The following is a 16,238-nucleotide window of genomic DNA, read 5'->3' on the forward strand; positions in this document are numbered from 1 at the left end:
CGCAGGGCTTTGACTGTAAAAATCAGAGGTCAGCTACCTTTTTAAAACTGAGAGCTGATTCTTCAATACTGGTTTTGACATGATCGCCTTTATAACATTCCTATCACATTGCATTGGTGAACTGCTTTTAGAAAATACCTGCGAGCTACTCGATTGTGTGGTTCTTAACAATATTTTGTCCACAGGCACCATTTTGGTGGCCCCCAAACATGCAAAGTACCGATATACAATAATCACCTCATATGCCTCTGCCGCTCGACTTTCTTAATTTTTTAAACATATATGCCTATATACATTTTGCACAACAAATTAAATTTGAAATCATGGAAAACAGTTATTGTCCAGTGACTTCCCATCAGTCCTTTTCATTTAGAGATTAAATGGGTGAAAGCCCATTCCCTCTGTTTTATTTTCTGCTGTTGCCTAGCAACTTTAGGCTAGAGTGAAAATGGAGTGGCCAGTGATGCTGCATTTTATGAATGAAATATAAAAAAGCAAGGAGGTAGGGGAGGGGAAAGCGTGAGCTGACTCTCACTGCTTGTGTCACTACTGCATGCGCTCCTTTCTGGCCTCACTGTTTCATAATCAGGAGAGCAGCTATACTGTCAGCAAAACTATGATGAGCACAAAGCATCAAGAGGAAAAAAAAATACACGTACATACATATTCAATTATTATGACAAAAAATATGTTTTTTTATAATATTGGTGGACCTGCATACGTGTAAAGTAATATTTGAGGAAATGTGATTTTATGAGTTATCAGGAAACTTTTGTAATGGATTCTTCACTTTTCTTCCAGAATGACTGAGTTTAACTCTGCAAAAGCAATCAGGGCGCATGAAACATAACACATAACATTCTAGTTATTTCTAGAGATTTACGATTCTATACCTTCCAAATAATGGCACACCTTTCAATGAATAACCTTTTCTGATCATGCAAAGCTCTAAATTGCCATTGGCAGTAGGGACTGTTCACACATATGAAAACAAATGTCTTTTATTAAAGTCATTATGTTTTCCCTTTTCTGGGTCCAGCAGGGATGGTATTTATTATACAAGTAACAAGTGCTGAGCTGTAGAACTCTGAGCATTCTTACATTGCCAGGCATTAATCTAAGATGTGGTATCTTGCTGCACATAATTGTGAGCGTTTATTAAGATCCATTTAGCAGACACTTAAAATGCCATGTAACTTAAGCTTTAAATTTGTTGGCATAATTGTTTGTGATGTTTACCTTAGCTGTTTTCTCCCCAGGCATGCTAGAACACTTCAGTAACTTCAAAGTAGCCTAATGGTGTGATCCCACCGAGATCATCTTCGCGGCAATTTGATGCGATTCTCAGTTTCCTTTTGTTTAATATAACAGCAAAACAAGCTGGATATGTTACGACTCGTGAGGATGTATTTTTTTTTAATGAATTTTTATGACAGTGCAGTGCATTTAGTTTTAAAACTATTTTAAATTAAATTATTAATAAATTATTATTATAAAAGTAAAACAGACAGTGAGATTAATAACCATCTAATTTTAATCGGCACAGTGTAACATTTCATGACATAAAAGATTGACATTCTGGGAATAGTGAAAACATATTTTCATTGTATGAGCTTGATTTTGACTATTGTTCGCATGCAAAACCTTCATATTTCTTTATTAGGAGCTCCATGCCTAAGCAAGTAGGTCTGTGTTCTTGGGATTGACACTCAGCAGATGTAGGCCAGTATTCGATCCACGTTTTCTCTCCGAGAACATAATTGAAACTAAAAAGAGGAGGTTGAAAACAAGTTGATGTTTCAAGTGCATCAAACAAAACTAGCATTGATGAAAAAAAAAAGAAGAGAAAACTCAGGGACTTACGTTTGTGTCTCGTCATCGCTGTGAATATCTTTCGATGAGCCCATGATTAAATACGACTTGCCTATGTCCAATTCTAAAGCTTCCCTGCAGTGAGGATAACTGAGGAATGTGCGTAGTTGGCCTTGGGCACCCATATCTTTATTTCCTGCAATGGCAACATGGAAGAAGAAAGCAAATAGTCTCAGTTTGAGAGCATCAACATTCAGCAAATGTGAGTATTTCCTCAGTCAGTTGAAATCAAATCCTACCTTCTTTGATGACTTGGGTCACCCGTGCTGTGTAGATGTCAGTTGACAAATTGTCATGAAATGCGTCCAATTTTATGCGGTACACTGAGGACAGACGAGTTACACATTATTATCTTAGTACTTACTAATTTCTCCATCATCTAAAATGACAAATAAAAACTAATATACTGTACTGTACTTGTCTTACCATAGTCTATCTTGCTAGTCGGGGTACTCTCACAAGACTTTTGTGCACGCAAATCATTACTGATTTGACCCTTCTTTTGTAGACTGCAGTTCTCTGGGTGTGGGGGAAAAAAGAGATGAATTAACTTGATGTAATGATGTGATGCTAGAAGTCAGGGTTTGTTTGTGTCCTGTCCGGCAGGCTCTTACAGTTGCACACAGCGGTGGCAATTTTACTAATATTTGGAAAAAATAGCTCACTCTTGCTTTCCAACTGTGAGAACAATGCTTTGCAAAAATGTCAAATGTAATTCTGTCCAGACAAAGTGTATTTCTCAGAAAATTCACTCGATACAGTCGGAGCTGTGTTCCATCTTACCTTCAGCACAGGTACATTCATGCTTTGTGCATAGTTTCAGCAGCTGGCCAGCTCTCCTCTCAGGATGGTAGAATTTCACACAACGCCTCTCTGCAAAGTAGTTTTGTTGCAGAAATGGACAGGATGTATTGTTTTATTTGTAAAATATGGTGCAAGAACGTTGCTGTACTAAACGCCGCATTTTATTCCATAAAAATGCCATCTACGTATCTTTAAAAAAGTGACTCACCATCATAGTATTCATAAACAGACACAGCAGCCGGTTGTAAGATGCCGACTTTCAGGGTCTGGATGAGCCTAAAGCTGATTTCCTCATGACGCTTATGAGAGACCTGTGGAGGTGGTATGATGTAAAAATAAAATCAAGCAGCTGCCGATGATCAAAAGGGAAATAAGTGTCAGGGGCAAGGTGAAGAGATCTGTCATACTTTGTCCAGGTAGATGATGAGAGAGCCCTTCTCTGACAAGGCTGTGTTCATCTCATACTTTGAAATGATGGGGGCACGACCTTTGGAAAGCTGCATGGAAACATACAATCAGGAAGTGGTTCGAAGCTATTTTAGTAATGGAAGAAGGTTTGTCTGTGAGGGTTCATACCAAGTTCATGTCGTTGTTGTCAACACGGAAGCCAGTCAACAAGCCAATGTCCAAGATTGTCATGGATGCATCATGCTCTTTGTTTTTATACCTGCTCAGACATCAAACATAGCAGTATTTCTTGAGAAACTCAAACAATCAGATTTTTTTTGTTGAATTTTTTTAAGGGACCGAGGCAAGGGGTCAAGAATCTGTGTATCATATGTTCATTTGTTTTTCAAAATTTGTTCCAAAAGGCAAAATGGTAAAAACGGATAATTACTTGTTTCTGATTTTGCGCACGAATTGTTGCTGTTATTAATGTGAAAACATGTACATAAGTAGGTGTTTTTCACAGGAGAGCAACAAAATGGGGGAAAAAAAACATACGACAAGCAGCATGGCCTTTCCATTGTTACAAACATCAGATAAAAAAAAAATCATGTTTTCCATTTTAGAATGAACATTGATACAACAAGTACTTATTTGGTTGTTTTGAATTGAAAACAAATAAAGGAATGATACACACAAAGACAAGGATCAAACTTTGCAACCTCACTGTTTGCTAGTCTTCTTTTTCTTATTGTACTTACATAACCTCTATTTTTAGCTTGTATATCTTCTCTTCCGCATCAATTTTTTCTGGGAAGACAGTATCAGACAAAAAAAATTGTGTTTTTATATAATCAATTAAAACATCCAGACGAATGAGCTAATTATCAAATAGAATTTTAAAATACGACAAAATATTAAAATTACCTGGAAGAAGTTGCACTGATAAGTCAAAAGTCTGACAGTCACTTTTTTTTTCGGAAGGCAGGGCATAATACAACGACACCATCTGTCACATTGACAACATCAAATTATATGATGGAACTCATTATAAAGCCATGAAACTTTTCGTACTCACGCGTGCGCGCACACACACACACACACACACACACACACACACACACACACACACACACACACACACACACACACACACACACACACACACACACACACACACACACGCGCGCACACACACACGCACACGCACACACGCAGACCCTATATACATAGTAAATCATATATAGCCCTCATCATAAAATAAAAGGCCATATAAATATTGTGGGACTTGAGCCTAACCAGAACATAATTAGTTGACTTACTGTAAATGTTGCTTCTCCGCTACCTTCGGCTGTCACTTTGATATCTTGATTAATACTTTTCATCTGTGGGTGAAAAATACACACAGAGGCTTTTATAGGAACACTTTTGGACAGTAGCAAGAATGCTAAATAAATGAGATGTGAGGCACTCTCACCTCAGATGTTCTTGTGGTATGAAAGGTTTGCTTGTTGAAGTTGTATTTGAGAGGTAACGATCTGCCCGGCACGTCAATATCCACTTTCAGATCATATTGTGGCTCTTTGGCATTGCTCCAGTATTCCGATATTGCTTGATACACCATAATTGTGGCCTAAATGGAGGAAAAATGGGAAAAGGTTTCAACAGAGCCCAGATGACATGAATATTGACATCGAATCTTCTCTCACCTGAGTCGATCCATAGCCTCCGCCCACCTTTCTCTGTTTGTTGAACCATCGCACCACAGGTCTGGCATCCTCAAAGTGCTTTATGAACAGATAAAAAAAGAAAACTTTGCATTGTATGTACAGTATATACTGTAGGAATTATCAACTACTATTTCAAATTTTATTAAAATAAAACTACGGGACAATATGGAAAACACTTGCTTTTTACATTGCTTTTAATATATCTGTAGTCTCAAACCCAGTTTGTTTCTGGAAAAGTCTGTATTTTTGTCTGTATTATATTAAACAAATTCACATACCCCGGCCTTGACCAAAGCCAGAAGAGCATAGGCTGTTGCCTCCAGTGTATAAATATGTCCCTTAGGCACAGGCCAGTGGTTTAACTCTGCAAAGGAAAATAACTTGAAATTAATATTTTATTATACTTGTTTTTTTCCCTATCGTCAATAATTATTGTTTTTGTGATGACTTTAATTCCCAGAAATCTTTATTCTGGTAATCACAATGCAATGGCTCTTTCTATTAACTATTTTTTTTACTTTGGTAAAATGACACTTTTTTATTTTTTTATTCATGAATATAAAATACCAAAAAGTGAAAGGAAGACTGTTCCAGAATTCACCTGGGGAAGCGAACTTGAAGAGGATCTCCTTGTTCAGCTTATCCTTGTTCGCTAAAGCATACGATGTTATGGCTACAGCATACGGGTTGGTGAGGCTGGGCAGACGCTTTTCCAGGAAAGCAAGTGCTTTGGCTTCGCTATCTTCCAAGCTCTGGAGAGAAGGAGAGCAAAGTAAGAAGGGGGATCGTGAAGCTTCCAAAGGTCAGTCTTTGGGCCCCTGGTGTTCAGTCTGCGTATGCTGCAATCAATTCATGTGACAATTTGTGTCACTGCTTGAATTAAAGTAACAACTGGATGAAACAGTTTTATTCAGCCTGACCAAAACCAAACCAAAGGAACTGTTTCCAGCGTGTTATTCGTAAGCACGGAGTCACTGTTTTCAAAAACCAAATACCAAGTCTGAAAATCTTGGGGTGCTGATGGATTCAGACCTGACTTTCAGCAGTCAATTCAATCACTGATCAATCACTTCAAAAATTGATGAGCTGATCACTTAACACCGATGCAATATTTTTGGAGTAAGTAAAGGAGTTGGTAATTAAAAGATGTTGGTAGGGTAATTGGGGTAAAGTACTCACATTAACAGTGGCAGAGCAAAGTGCGTGTGACTCCTGCATTGCAATGAGATTGAAGGCCGTCATTGAGGCGTCTGAGTCCCCACCTCGCACGTCACCCTACGCACACACACACAATAAATAGACAAAGCCACGTTATGATCAAAATCGTTGGCAATACAAAAATCACAGCAATGAAAAAGGATTGCCCTTACAATCATCTCGCCGTGAGCGACCGTGCCCACTTCTCTAAACATGCCGTCAGGTTGCTGTGCATGGAGAATAAGAAACTTGACAGCATCACAGATCACATCTCTTTGCACTGCCACCAGCTGGTTGGACATGGAGAACACTTTGGCAACATAGGCTGTCAGCCTGAAAGACGAGAAGGCCAGCGCACCTGTTCATTTGCATATCAAAGTTCTTGACAGAATGACCGATTATTATTTTATTTTTTTTCTGTTTGCTTGACTCACCAGCTGCTACTCGGCCTTTTGGCCCACACAGAAAAAGAACCATCCTTATTTCGGTAAGCAAGCTGATTCTTGTAGCCTGTGCCCAAAACAGAGTTTTAAGCATCTTGATATTAAATGATAATGTCTCAGCGTATTGGAGATTTTGATTACATCTATTTAATTTCTGCTCCTTGACCAATATCATGTCTTACCAGTTTTTATGTGTTGCAGTGCTTCATTACGTTTTTGAAAGCCCACAGTTTCCCACTGGTTGGTTTTGTCCAGATACGTGGTTGCAATTACAGGTAGGGTCATGTGGATCATGTTCTGCTCTCCACAGCCACTAGGCTGATAAATCAGACTACCCATTGACGTCCCAGCAATGGCATTTTCCACAAATACACCAACTTGTTCTCTACCTGCAAGCACGCAGACACACGCAGTTAAAAACACCAGCTCATATTGTTGTTACGCAATGTCCTATTTTCATCATGTGACGGTACATGTTTTTGTCAATTTATTGAAAAGTGGATGGATTAAAAAAAATAAAAAATAAATCTCACCCATCACAGAGATGTGTGTGACAGAATCTGTGCCCGGTACCACATCGTTCTTTGGAATTTGACTGTTGATGATGACTTCTTGCTTACCATCTACGGTGTGCACACACAAGTTTGAAGGTAAAATGCCAAGTTATAAAAAAAAACAACAAAAAAAACACACACAACACAATTACAACGTTCTTCTCAGAAAGTGTAGTGGAATGCGGAAACTCACCTATTCCTTTTTTAGCAGGGTCAAGGTCTATTACCTTTGGAGCCTTAACCAAGACACCTTCAGGCTAGAAAAGCAAAAATTAAATAGAATAAAATAAATGGTTATTTTGTTGGTTGCTCCAAACCCATCATTGTTGGATTAGATTAGCAGATCTTGTATACATGCATTGAAAAATGTATAATCAAAACTGAAATATATTTAAAGCATATTTTGCATGTATGAATGTATTTTTTCCATCTTTAAAATAGCATTAGTTTGGTTAGAAAGCATACAGTCCTTCTTGCTCTCCAGTGGTGGCGCCCTTCCTCATGTACTATATATAAATTGTCTAGTCCCCTCGAATGGAAAAAGGGGAATTTATATATAGTGTCAGTGGTAAAATATGTATATCGTGGTTTTTTTTTTTGTACTGCATGCTTCTCTGTGGCGTATCAAATTTAGACATTTGTTTTAACCTTTCAGGGACTTTAAAGTGCTTACTTAGAACACTCATTTTCACCAGCTTCTAAATAGTGATTTTTTTCCCCCACAAACAGTGTAACCTGTCGATAAAATTAATAAAATATTCCACTTTTAAATGTTTCTTTACCACAACTTTCAGCTCCTTCATTATTCCATCAGCGAGATGGGAACCGCTCACAGCTGCTTTGACCTCGATACCAAACGTTCCTTTATTCATGGGAATGATGATGTAGGGTACAGCTAGCGTAGTTTGGGGCCCCATTTCAACCTCCTGGCTGAACTTTGAGCGCTTGGAGGCTGCACTGCACACATGCGCTGTCTCAAACAGGTCCACACGCACCTCAAACACAAAGGTGGAGAAGGGAACTGAGGGATGGTCTAGTTTTATGGTGTCCACACATTGCAACTAAGAACTGAACGTCGGATTCATCTTGTCATCCAGCAGAGTGAGCACACACAGACTTACTGTGATTTCGTCAGGGCTGTAATTGTGGAGTATTGCCTTGATTTCAATCTGCTCTCCACGCACAGCCGAATACGGAAGCTTGAGGTCAATGAAGAAATCCTTCTGTACTATCACCTCTAAAGGTTCACCGACACAGATTCCTATAAGATAGTAATTGGATTTTTAAAAAAAAGCTCAACGGAAGGAGCATTCAGAGCCACTAAACCGGCTTTTGATTTTAAATGAGTGGAGCCTCACCGTGAGTTTTGGATAAACTAATACCCATAAACTGCCATGTTGTTATGGAGTCACGCATGGGAACCATTGTCTCATATGATGTTGTGTCACTGAAAGAAACAAATATATATATAATGTATCATATATGTTTAATATAAATCATTTTCCACAGGGACTATGTTTAATTGAGTGCTATATGGAAAAAAAAAATACTTGGCTACCTTGTGACAAACTAGAACTAAAAGCTATGTTACTTGAACACATCTCCTACAGTGTTGATGTTCTTTCTTTGCACACAGCTCTTGCATTGGATCTTATTTGATGTGCAGATGTAGTGACAGTACCTATTTTGTATGTGTTGAGTGAAGATACGACCAATTTTCTTACCAGTTACGTCTTTGCGGAGGGCAAGCAGGCAATTTGACCTCAGACCAAAGCCAGCTTTCAGGGAAATTTGTGCGGGTAACAATTTCAATGTTGTCCAGGTAAATGTGATCATTCTTCTCACCTTAAAAAGAGATTTAAAGTCAGAGAGTTATGAGAGACCGTCATTTCGCTGTTGCCTGTGTCCATCGCGTACTTCGAGCTATTTGAAGGATGTCTTGCTTCATCTCAGCTCTCTGGCCTTCCAGTTCTTTGCAGCAATACACGAAAGCCGCGACACACTCTGGTCCATCAGTGATGTACTCGCTGCGCGTTTCACAAGTGTATGAGAGTCGCGTTTCCGCCATGCCATCCAAACAGCAATCCCTCTGTAGCCCTTGATATTTACTTGCTGAAAACAAAGGAAATGAGTAAGACGAGAGGCCACAATCAATATATTGATGATTTGTTGTCTAGTGCAGGTGCGGGATTCCTTTTCCTCCCACTTTTTTTGCCATACAATGAGTAGAAGTGTTGAGATATCCTCACCTAAGGTCGTAGTAACCTGTAGCAGAGTTGAAGCTCGTTTACTCCTGCTGGGTGCCGGACATTTCAGCTCTGGAAATGCAACACAGTTTAATCATGAAAACGACCACCCGGATACTGATGAACTCCAGAAATAAACTGTTGGGCATCTGCTTTGTGAACACAACTCAATCAAATGGGAGACTGGCAATTTATTATTAAAAAAAAAGTGCAGATATTATTGCGACAAATTTAATTCGAGGAAGCCTATTTGAGAGTCAGGGGCGGATTTTCTTTTTTTTTTTTAATTTGCATGTTGTGAGACCTAATTTGTCTGTTTTTCACTACAGTCAAGTCAAGTCAAGTTTATTTGTATAGCCCTAAATCACAAACAGTCTCAGAGGGCTTCACATAGCCAAAAATTGACAATTATTCTCAAAGCATCCCCTGATCTTAAGCTCCCAAAAGGGCAAGGAAAAACTCAAAAAAACCCTGCCACGGGAAAATGAGAAACCTTGAGAAGAGACCACAGATGGAAGGATCCCCCTTTCAGGATCACCAGGTTACAGGTACAGCTCAGTGTTGCACGATAAAAGAATGTTGATCCACATGGTGAGAATCAAGCATATTCAAAGTCCTGGTTGTGTTTAAGGACCTACCCTTTTGCCCTGGATGAGAAATGCTGGAGGCGATTTTTTTCATTAATCTTTTTTTTAAAAATAAATAAATAAATAAATAAACAAATAAATAAATAAATAAATAAATAAATAAATAAATAAATAAATAAATAAATACATACATAAATAAATAAATAAATAAATTCAATATCTGACAGGAATTGATTTGAGTTATGAGGCTAATGTTGCCTCTATAGTTGATTCAGGTCACATAGAATCTTTTATTTCGCCTATCGAGGTCTTTGGATCTGCAGGAATTTGAATCCTCACTCCAAGTGAATACACAAAGAAATAGACAGAAAGACAAACAAATCTGTCACCTTGTCGGTAAGCGGTTCCTTGTGCAGCGTTGGTCTCAAACACCAGTCCGGCGTCATAAAAGACACTCATTCCATCTTTGCCGCCACCTGGTGTGCAGCCAGTGTCGTGCTTTTCCACAGCCTCCCACACCTGTTAAGCAGAAACAAATCTCCTAAAATTTGCAGCATGAGAATTGTCTAGACACTATTTATGTATATGATTGTCTTGTTCACAATTATCTCTTTAAAATTATGCAAATTTTCAGTTACTTTTACCAAAATATATTCCTCATCTGGCCATACTGATCATATTGACCACCAAACAAAAAAAATCAAAAGTGGTTGCCTTTTTCTGGGTCAGACGAAACTTCTTGTTCAGGACATAAACGCCTTTGTCAACTGCCACCAAGCCCACTGTGGCCTCTGGGTCTCCTGTGACCTTTAGTCCAAAGATTTTACGAGGTTCAAAAGATGGTGCACGTCTTGTTGATTCCAGTTTGAGCTGAAATTAAAAGGGGGAAATAATGAGAATCAGATATTAGTTTTTGACTTATATAATCATCAAACCAATCATTTATACTCAAAATAAAACTTGATGTGTTCATTTTACCGTGCCCATGCATGAATCCTTGACATCCACCCAAATCGAGTCTGACACCACCTCGCTGTTATCTGGACGGTAGTAAGCTACGATACGGAATGATGGGAGCATTTCTTTGGTGATGGGAATTATGACGGAGATCAGAACTTGGCCAATGGTCCTATGACGGCCAAATTTCACCAGTTGTCCTCTGCCGACGACCTTAAGAGACAAACTTTTATCGATGAAAATCATAACTATCAAACACGCAAAGAAATGGGTTTAAAACGATTCTCACCAAATATGTGATGTCAGTATCTCGAGTTGGTGGCTTGTTTAAATTGAGGTTGATTTTCAAGTTATCTCCCAAATCCAGCTCTGCTGTGTCCACACCTGCAAAAAGCACACTTAAGATGGCGTCCTAAAATTGCTTCTGCACTGCAGGATATCCTCTTACCTATGTGGATGTAATTTTTGCTTTTGGCATTATATGGGAGGGCTTTCATTGTAGCAGTTGCTTGCCTTCCAACGAGTATTTTAGGATCATTGGTCCTTGCCTGTAATAGAACAATACATACAAGCACACAAAGTATTTTAAGTTAACAAACTATGCAAGATTTAACAGGCTATGAAAAGCTGGCATGCGTTGTTTGTCCAAATCCTTTGTTACTTTCCCTGCAGGCAAGTTACTTACGTCAATGGTCAAAATTGCATCCCTTGAGATTGTATTGACAGTGAGCTTGGCAATGCCGTTGTCTGAGGTGAAGCCCTGCACTTCACCGGGGTTCACCACCACCGGGATACCTCGTGCTGGAGTTTCATCAGGATTCGTGACCTTAAGCTGCCCCCCAAGAAACAAAAGAATGCTTTGTCAGCAAACATTCAACTGTTTTTCATTCCACATTGATATCATAAGTAAAATCCTCCATGTTTGCCATTGGAAGATAAATCGAAATATTTTTTCATAAATGTTATCATCACCCTATCATTCCATTACACGACCATTCAACAATATTTACCGTAACATCGAAGGTCATTCCTGGTTTAAAATATGTGGGTGTCTTCCTGAACTCAATGGTGTATGGAGATGTGACAATGCTGATGCCTCTCAACTCTGCTTCTACCATTTCACTACCTGGAAACACAAAACAAACACAGAAAAAAAATGCACTCTTATACCTAAATAGTAATTGAGGCTCATCCCTTGCATCTCATTGGTGTGATTCTTCGGTGAAAAATAATTCATATAATAATTTCTTACCACTCAATGTCAAAACGCTGGCAGACACAAATATGTGACTTCCCACCAAATCATCGATGTTTGGGACGGTTTGTATCATCTGTGCTTTCGTGAGTGTGACCAATCCACGGCCTTTCTCAATCTAAAAGTCCAAAATACAGATAAATAAAAAAAAAATAAAGTGAATTTTATGTGAAGATGTTTCATCCGTGCTTTGGTTCCATCTGTTTCATTTCCCCCTCTACATAAAATAATCTTAAAAATGAAAAAGATTATTCTTTATTTGTCTCCAGTGAATAAATATACTCTATCATTGTTATTATTATTACACATACTGTACTATGCAGTTTTAAATATGCCATAATAATAAAATCGGATGCAATTTACTGAACTTACAGAAAGTCTCTGAAGAGATTCAGGAAAACTTCTCTTTTCGCCATCCTTTAGAAACCCAAAGACCACAAAGGCCGTCCCATCTACCTCTTTGCCAAATAGATACCTAAATCAAACACACACAAATCAACAAGAGATGTCAAACACAGAGAGTCTCTTTAGTTTAGTACACCAAAATGACTTTCACTTACGTGGCTCTGATATCGACAGCGAACTCTTCGCTATCCTTATAGAAGAAGGGGACCAAAGGCGTCAATTTGACTTCAAAACTGGGGAGCACTGAAAATAAGGAAAATATTTGATTGTTCCAAATTGGATAAAAAGTAACACACTTTTTCTGTAACGTCAGTTGCAATACAGTCGGGTCTCACCATACTCTTTCACTTCAAACTCTCCATAGAAGCGCTGTTGTGGGTGACTTTGGAACCTGGCAACGACTTTCCACACTCCAGGACTACACACAGCCATACAAACAAGTTTTGTCAAATGTCATGCATTTATGTTTTCAATCTCTGTCATACACTTTCATTTCATATTTACATTTGTAAATCAGTATGGGGAGAGTTAAAACGATTAGCTTTTCATAGGATTAACATTACAGGTTAAAAAAAAAAAATCTCAATTTTTGAATTAAAAAACATCTAGAAAATGTGAAAAACAGAATTTAAAAAAAATCACCTGACAATCTCAGCAAGTTTGAAGTTTCCAGAATACATCCCTGACTTCAGAAAAACTAACTCAAGAGGTAAAATGACCTCTTCGGGTGTCTAAGGACAAAGAACATTGAACAAACATCATCATTATCGACACAAGTTTCTTTTTGAACAGGATCATCCATCCATTCCATTTCATGTGAATCACATCTGTATCATCAGCTCTCTAAAAAGCTGATTGTCTATTCTATTGAAAAGTTTCTCCTAACCATCATCTCAATGATTATGGCAGCAGCCTCATCTTCATTACGTTGATTTCTCTCAATAGGCTCCATGCTAGGCGTCACTCCGAACATTCTGTAGTTCACTGCAAGACAGGAAGACAGGTTTTAGGTGCTCTCAGTTGTTCTGAGCCCAAAGGCCGTTAATGACTCCACGCTTTGCGCACGCACCCATGCTGTCGGGGGTGTAGAGATTCTTGTCTGTCTGGATGAAGATGTATCCAGACTGAAAGGAGACGAGCACAACCTTCTCCAACAGTCGGTCAGGGAATTGAGCTTGCAGGTACACATACTGCTTCACGTTGGGGTCTTTGCTAAAGTCCTTGCTTTGTAACTAATGCGTGAGGAGCACAAGTAGCAAGGAAAGATTATATTTAAGTACTCAGACACTTTTAAAAAATATACTTGCAGTGTCTCTTTTACCATAATTTGCCCAAGGGCTTGGAAGTTGTTAGCGCTATTAAGGGTCACAGACGCCTCCGAGCCAAGCTTTTTGGTTTTGGTTGGATGGTTCATCACTTTTATTTCCACCTTTATGTCGCCCCCAGTGCAGTCTTGACACTCCACAAAAATGTTTTCTTTCGCTCCTACCCGCAACAGGTTGGGGGCGGACATCACCTGCCTGTAGCACATTAATGTGAGAATCATTAGAAGCCAAGGATATAGCGGCACAATATAATCACACTCAGTAATGCAGCTGTATCAAAAATTCAATCATTTAATTAATGAATTTTTATTTTGTAACTGCACCAAATACTACATACATGTTTTATTTGTTTTTCTTTAATGTTTTGCGTAATGTTTTTTTTTAAAGGAGAGACATGCTGGATTTGCTTATCTCTCTCTCTTTTTTTTTTTTTACTCTGCAACAGGATTTTCCAGTGAATATTGACAAATGTATTTTCTCCCCCCACCATTTTGCCTCCCTTTCTTATCATTTTGATCATGTCACGACCCTATTCTGAAAACCCCCGTCATGTGTCTGAGGATAACCTCACTCGCTTCCAACCTTACATGGACTCTGCAAACAATGAGTCAACTATTGATTGTTAAGGAGTGAAATCCAAAATTTGCTAAGTACAGCATTTCATCACTGCTCTATTTACCATGTTTGATGTAATCAAACAAATATGACTATTTGACTAAATTACCTTGACTTGTGGAACTGCAAACTAACTGCTAATCATTATGTGAATGGCTAAGCCAATGTTTACAGTTTACTGTTATTAATTAATTTCAAATGGGGCGATGTGGATCAGTGGTAGAGAGGTTGAAAGTTTGATCCCAGCCATGCGTCCATGTCAAAGTGTCTTTGGGCAAGACACTGAACCCCTAGTTGCTCCTGATGGCATGTAATCAGTAGTGCCGGTAGAAAAGCGCTATACAAGTACAACCCATTTACCATTTTACTAATAGTGCGCAAGATAGATAGATAGATAGATAGATAGATAGATAGATAGATAGATAGATAGATAGATAGATAGATAGATAGATAGATAGATAGATAGATAGATAGATAGATAGATAGATAGATAGATAGATAGATAGATAGATAGATAGATAGATAGATAGATAGATAGATAGATAGATAGATAGAATGACTGACAGATTGGCAGATTGATAGATTGATAGATTGGCAGATTGATAGATTGATAGATTGATAGATTGATAGATAAGTGTTAAACAGTGAGTCTACTTACAATGGAACACCATCGGCCAGAGAAGACAAATAAGCAAAGGCCAGTGAGGCCAGCAGCCACAGAGGAGAATTACTCATGGTCTCCTCGATCCTGAACTGCAATTCAGAGTTCAGTGCTGCAACGCTCTCCTTTTATCTTCCTCTCTCAACTGGTCTCCTCCCAATGCGTCCACAGAGGGCAACAACATCATTTCCCAGCAGCAATTGCCAAACTGCTTGGATTGGCAAAGGTCTACGAAAGATACTTTTAAAAATCAATGGCTTGTTCAAATAATGAAAATGATAAATGAATACTAACATTTCTGTAAAAACACTCAAATAAACAAATGTAACTATATTTGGATAATTTGGTGTATATCAAATGCAAATCGACATTTGGTTTCATATTGTTTCTATTTCATGAGCAACAATTCAATCGGAACTCAAAACATGTCAATGGATTTGCATTGGTGTTTCTTCAGGTATTCTGACTTTTTCTCATTCATGAATTCTCTCAAATTTTAGTTTAAATCCTGCAAAATTAGCGTAAATAAAGACTCTCAGATCAAATAAACACTATCTATTCTACACAATAGTGCTTTTAAAATTTTTGGGTACAGTCAGTTACTGAAACGAAAGGTTCACTGTTTTGAGCCAGCTGGGTCGATATATCTTTTGAACATGCCCAAGCTCAAAAGGTTCAAATTGTGTAATCCCTGACAAACAGTTTTTGGTGTTCCAGCAACGGGGAATTTTCACGGATGACAAACTTGTGCTTGGCAAAGAGAGACGTCTTTCCATTTGTTTCCAAAAAAGTGGCTTTACTCATCAATTGGGTCTTTTATTTATCATGGTTCATTTTTTAATTAAAATGGATTTAAATACTCATTCTGGTGTCTCGAATTAAAATGGATTTAAATTCTCATTCTGGTGTAGCTATATCTGATATAGAGTGAAAACAATGTAATAACCAAATTTACACACAAAAACCGCTACTTGAAACATATGCTCTTCTTGGATGCACAGTTGTAGCTTCTGGTGAGGAATGGCTGCCATCCTGTAGTTCACACTGTTGCTGCTTCTATAAATGACTGAGCACAACTAAAACTATACATATATTTACAAAAATTAATCAAGGGCCACGTCTACAGTGGGTGAGGGCCGCATATGGCCCTCGGGCCGCCAGTTGCCTATTACGCTTCAATATGTTGCTCGTCCTAAAAGT

At 38.4% G+C, this 16,238-nt stretch overlaps 1 protein-coding gene across 1 annotated transcript; it reads right to left on the minus strand.

The window, feature by feature from the left end:
• Window positions 1-1,516: 1,516 nt before the first annotated feature.
• LOC125968675 (complement C3-like) lies at window positions 1,517-15,223 on the minus strand. Its single transcript, XM_049719967.2, has 43 exons — window positions 15,036-15,223; window positions 13,759-13,957; window positions 13,507-13,669; window positions 13,324-13,421; window positions 13,080-13,168; window positions 12,773-12,855; window positions 12,593-12,680; window positions 12,405-12,507; window positions 12,030-12,150; window positions 11,788-11,903; window positions 11,463-11,609; window positions 11,226-11,325; window positions 11,067-11,161; window positions 10,799-10,990; window positions 10,535-10,690; window positions 10,210-10,339; window positions 9,237-9,305; window positions 8,905-9,099; window positions 8,712-8,832; window positions 8,346-8,434; window positions 8,109-8,248; window positions 7,770-7,982; window positions 7,181-7,244; window positions 6,967-7,056; window positions 6,616-6,822; window positions 6,425-6,500; window positions 6,164-6,323; window positions 5,973-6,068; window positions 5,395-5,545; window positions 5,072-5,157; window positions 4,773-4,850; window positions 4,541-4,696; window positions 4,386-4,448; window positions 3,991-4,072; window positions 3,825-3,873; window positions 3,253-3,343; window positions 3,084-3,173; window positions 2,885-2,987; window positions 2,656-2,745; window positions 2,299-2,391; window positions 2,112-2,195; window positions 1,864-2,008; window positions 1,517-1,766 (listed from the first exon to the last, which is right to left on the minus strand). Exons 1-43 carry the CDS (start codon window positions 15,110-15,112, stop codon window positions 1,625-1,627), a joined length of 4,980 nt encoding a protein of 1,659 aa, XP_049575924.1. The 5' UTR covers window positions 15,113-15,223; the 3' UTR covers window positions 1,517-1,624.
• Between the last annotated feature and the right edge of the window lie 1,015 nt (window positions 15,224-16,238).

The sequence above is a fragment of the Syngnathus scovelli genome, chromosome 5 (assembly GCF_024217435.2).
Source record: "Syngnathus scovelli strain Florida chromosome 5, RoL_Ssco_1.2, whole genome shotgun sequence".
Lineage (NCBI taxonomy): Eukaryota > Metazoa > Chordata > Actinopteri > Syngnathiformes > Syngnathidae > Syngnathus > Syngnathus scovelli.